This window comes from Equus quagga, chromosome 13 (genome assembly GCF_021613505.1).
Source record: "Equus quagga isolate Etosha38 chromosome 13, UCLA_HA_Equagga_1.0, whole genome shotgun sequence".
Lineage (NCBI taxonomy): Eukaryota > Metazoa > Chordata > Mammalia > Perissodactyla > Equidae > Equus > Equus quagga.
In genome coordinates, this window is record NC_060279.1 from 88,326,262 (window position 1) to 88,328,714 (window position 2,453).

General features: G+C 50.4%; 1 protein-coding gene across 1 annotated transcript; it reads right to left on the reverse strand.

The window, feature by feature from the left end:
- Nucleotides 1-1,279: 1,279 nt before the first annotated feature.
- Nucleotides 1,280-2,091, reverse strand: GPR32 (G protein-coupled receptor 32). Its single transcript, XM_046682142.1, is given in 2 exon segments — nucleotides 1,280-1,593; nucleotides 1,596-2,091. Coding segments are annotated over 2 exon segments (810 nt in total).
- Nucleotides 2,092-2,453: the final 362 nt, after the last annotated feature.

Consider the following 2,453-nt stretch of genomic DNA (forward strand, 5'->3'; position numbering starts at 1 on the left):
TCTTCGTTGATACTCAGTCATCATATCATTTCAGACTCTCTGCATCTGTGAAAGATGAAAGCATTTGGCCCTGGTTTACAGAGTCGAGAGAATCAAGGCTCCGAGAGGGGAGTTCTCAGGGCTCATCACAGCGGGACCAGAACTGCCTTTTCAGATTATGAACAAGTAGCAGATAGCTTTTGGTTTGGATGAAAGTTCTTCTCTGCCTCTGCCTAGAACTAAGGAAATGGTCCACTGTGACCAGGAACCACCAGGATTTCTGTCCCCGGGAAGGAGTGCTTATTGCATGCTTCCACAGGGCTTCTGTGGGTTTAAGATAACAGGAAACCTGACTCCAAATGGCTTTGACAATAAGGAGATGTATTATGTCACTTCACACAAGGTCGACGGCCAGTAAAGTATAGATTCAGCTGCTATAACAGAGACACAAAATAACAGTGGCTTCGATGAGCTAGAAATTGAGATCTCTCTCTTCACAGCCTGGGTGTAAGCATTCCACGACTAGTATGGGTTCACGGTCACTTTCCACGTGGCACGCCACCGCGCGTGCTGTGGCAGATTGCAAAAGTGGCCCCAGTTCTGCACACCTTCCCGTGTCTATGCTCCTTTGCAATGTCACTTTTCAGATTTTCCCATCCAGCGGTGGCATCGACTTCCCCGCCCCTTGAAACTAGTCACATGGTGTAAAGTGTCAAGTCTGTGTCATGTGTCCCCTCTTGGTCTTGGAGCCCTCCCCAGCCACCATGTGAACACGCCCCAGTCAGCCTGCAGGACGCTGAGAGCTACATGGCTCAGTCAATCCCATCACCCCAGCTGAAAGCAAGTCGCCCCACCCAGAAGTCGAGTTGCTTAGCTGACCCAAAGACGATGCATGAGGAAGCCCAGCCAAGACCAGCTCAAATTGCTGGCTCAAGAAATCAGACAAGGTTATGGTTTTAAGGGTCTAAGTTTTAGAGTGTTTGTTACGCAGCAGAAGCTAACTGTTACAGCTGCATTCTAGACGATGCAAAGGGGGCAATGGAGAAAGAGGGCAGGCCCCTTTCCCTTTAAGGGCACTTCAAGGAAGTTACATTGATTACTTCCACGCACGTCCTATTGGCCAGACCATAGTCACATGGCCATACCTCATTGCAAAGGACACTGGGAAATGTAGTCCTTGAAGCCAGCCTAGAGAAGAGGTTGCAGATTAAGCAGGAATTTTCCAGCTTCCACCTGAAGGTCTCCGTCATCCCCTGGGGGCTTCACCTCGGGGACAGACTGGCTGAGAAATCCCTCCTCACTAAAACGCCCTGGCCAGGGCAGAAGGCAAAGACTGGAAAAGCTTTCCTTGGAAATCTCTGCCAATGAAGACATAGAGGAAAGCCTTGAGGCAGCTGTTGAAACAGCCCGGGGAGAAGGTAGCCCAGAGGATGAGCAGCATCGTGGGGTCGCGGGACTTCTTTAGCACCAAAAATCACCCCAACTGGACCTAAAGCACCAAGTTAACCAGAAACCAGAAGATGAAGAAGGCGCTAACCAACACCAGCAGCAACCTCGCCCACCGGCCGGCGTGGACCCAGCCCTCCCGCTGGAGCATGATGTGGACGAGGTGGCACAGGTGCTGATGATGGCCAGGGGCACCGAGAAGCCCAGCGGGAAGTGAATGATGGTCACTGCCAGGAGCCACACGCCGACAGCCAGCCAGGTGTCTTGCTGCACAGTGTGGTGATTTTAAGCCCAGAGGGGGCAGAGGACAGAGATGCAACGGTCAACAGAGATGAAGACCAGGAGGCAGATGCTGGGAAAGAAGGTGAAGGCCAGGGAGAGGTTGCAGGTCAACTCATTGAAGGGCCACTGGCCGGAGGCTATGTTGTATATGGCAACGGGCAGGGACCATGAGACAGTGAAGCTGGCAAGGGCCAGGTTGAAGGACCAGATGGTGGTGACAGGGCGAGCCATGTGGAAGGCAGTCATCCCATTGACCACTATGCCAACCACAAAGGACACAAACAGGATGGCTGCGGTCAGCTGGCGGAGGCACGCCACCTCCTGAGGTGGGCAATTGGAAGCAGAGATAAGGTAATATATAATAAGGTAAGATAATGACCACATGTCAGAGCCACAGGCTACCTTTCAGAGCCCGTGGGCCCCTCTAAGACCCCTTCGTTGATTTCTCTATTCAGTATCTTTTGGTTGAGCGCTTGCTATGTCTCTCTAATATTGTTCTAGGCACTGGGAGTGAGTCATGTGACAAAACAGACCCTCATGAAGCTCACATCCCAGTGGGGGAAGTCAGATGGGAAACATAATGCCTATAATAAACAAATCCACGATAACTGCTTTAGAAGATTACAAAATAATACAAAATTAAAAGGAGGGGCCTCTGACTTTGGGTTATGTCAGAGTAGGTTTGTCAGACAAATAGTCTGGCGGATAAAAAATTATAAAATTGGAAAAATATAGTAAAAACGAAT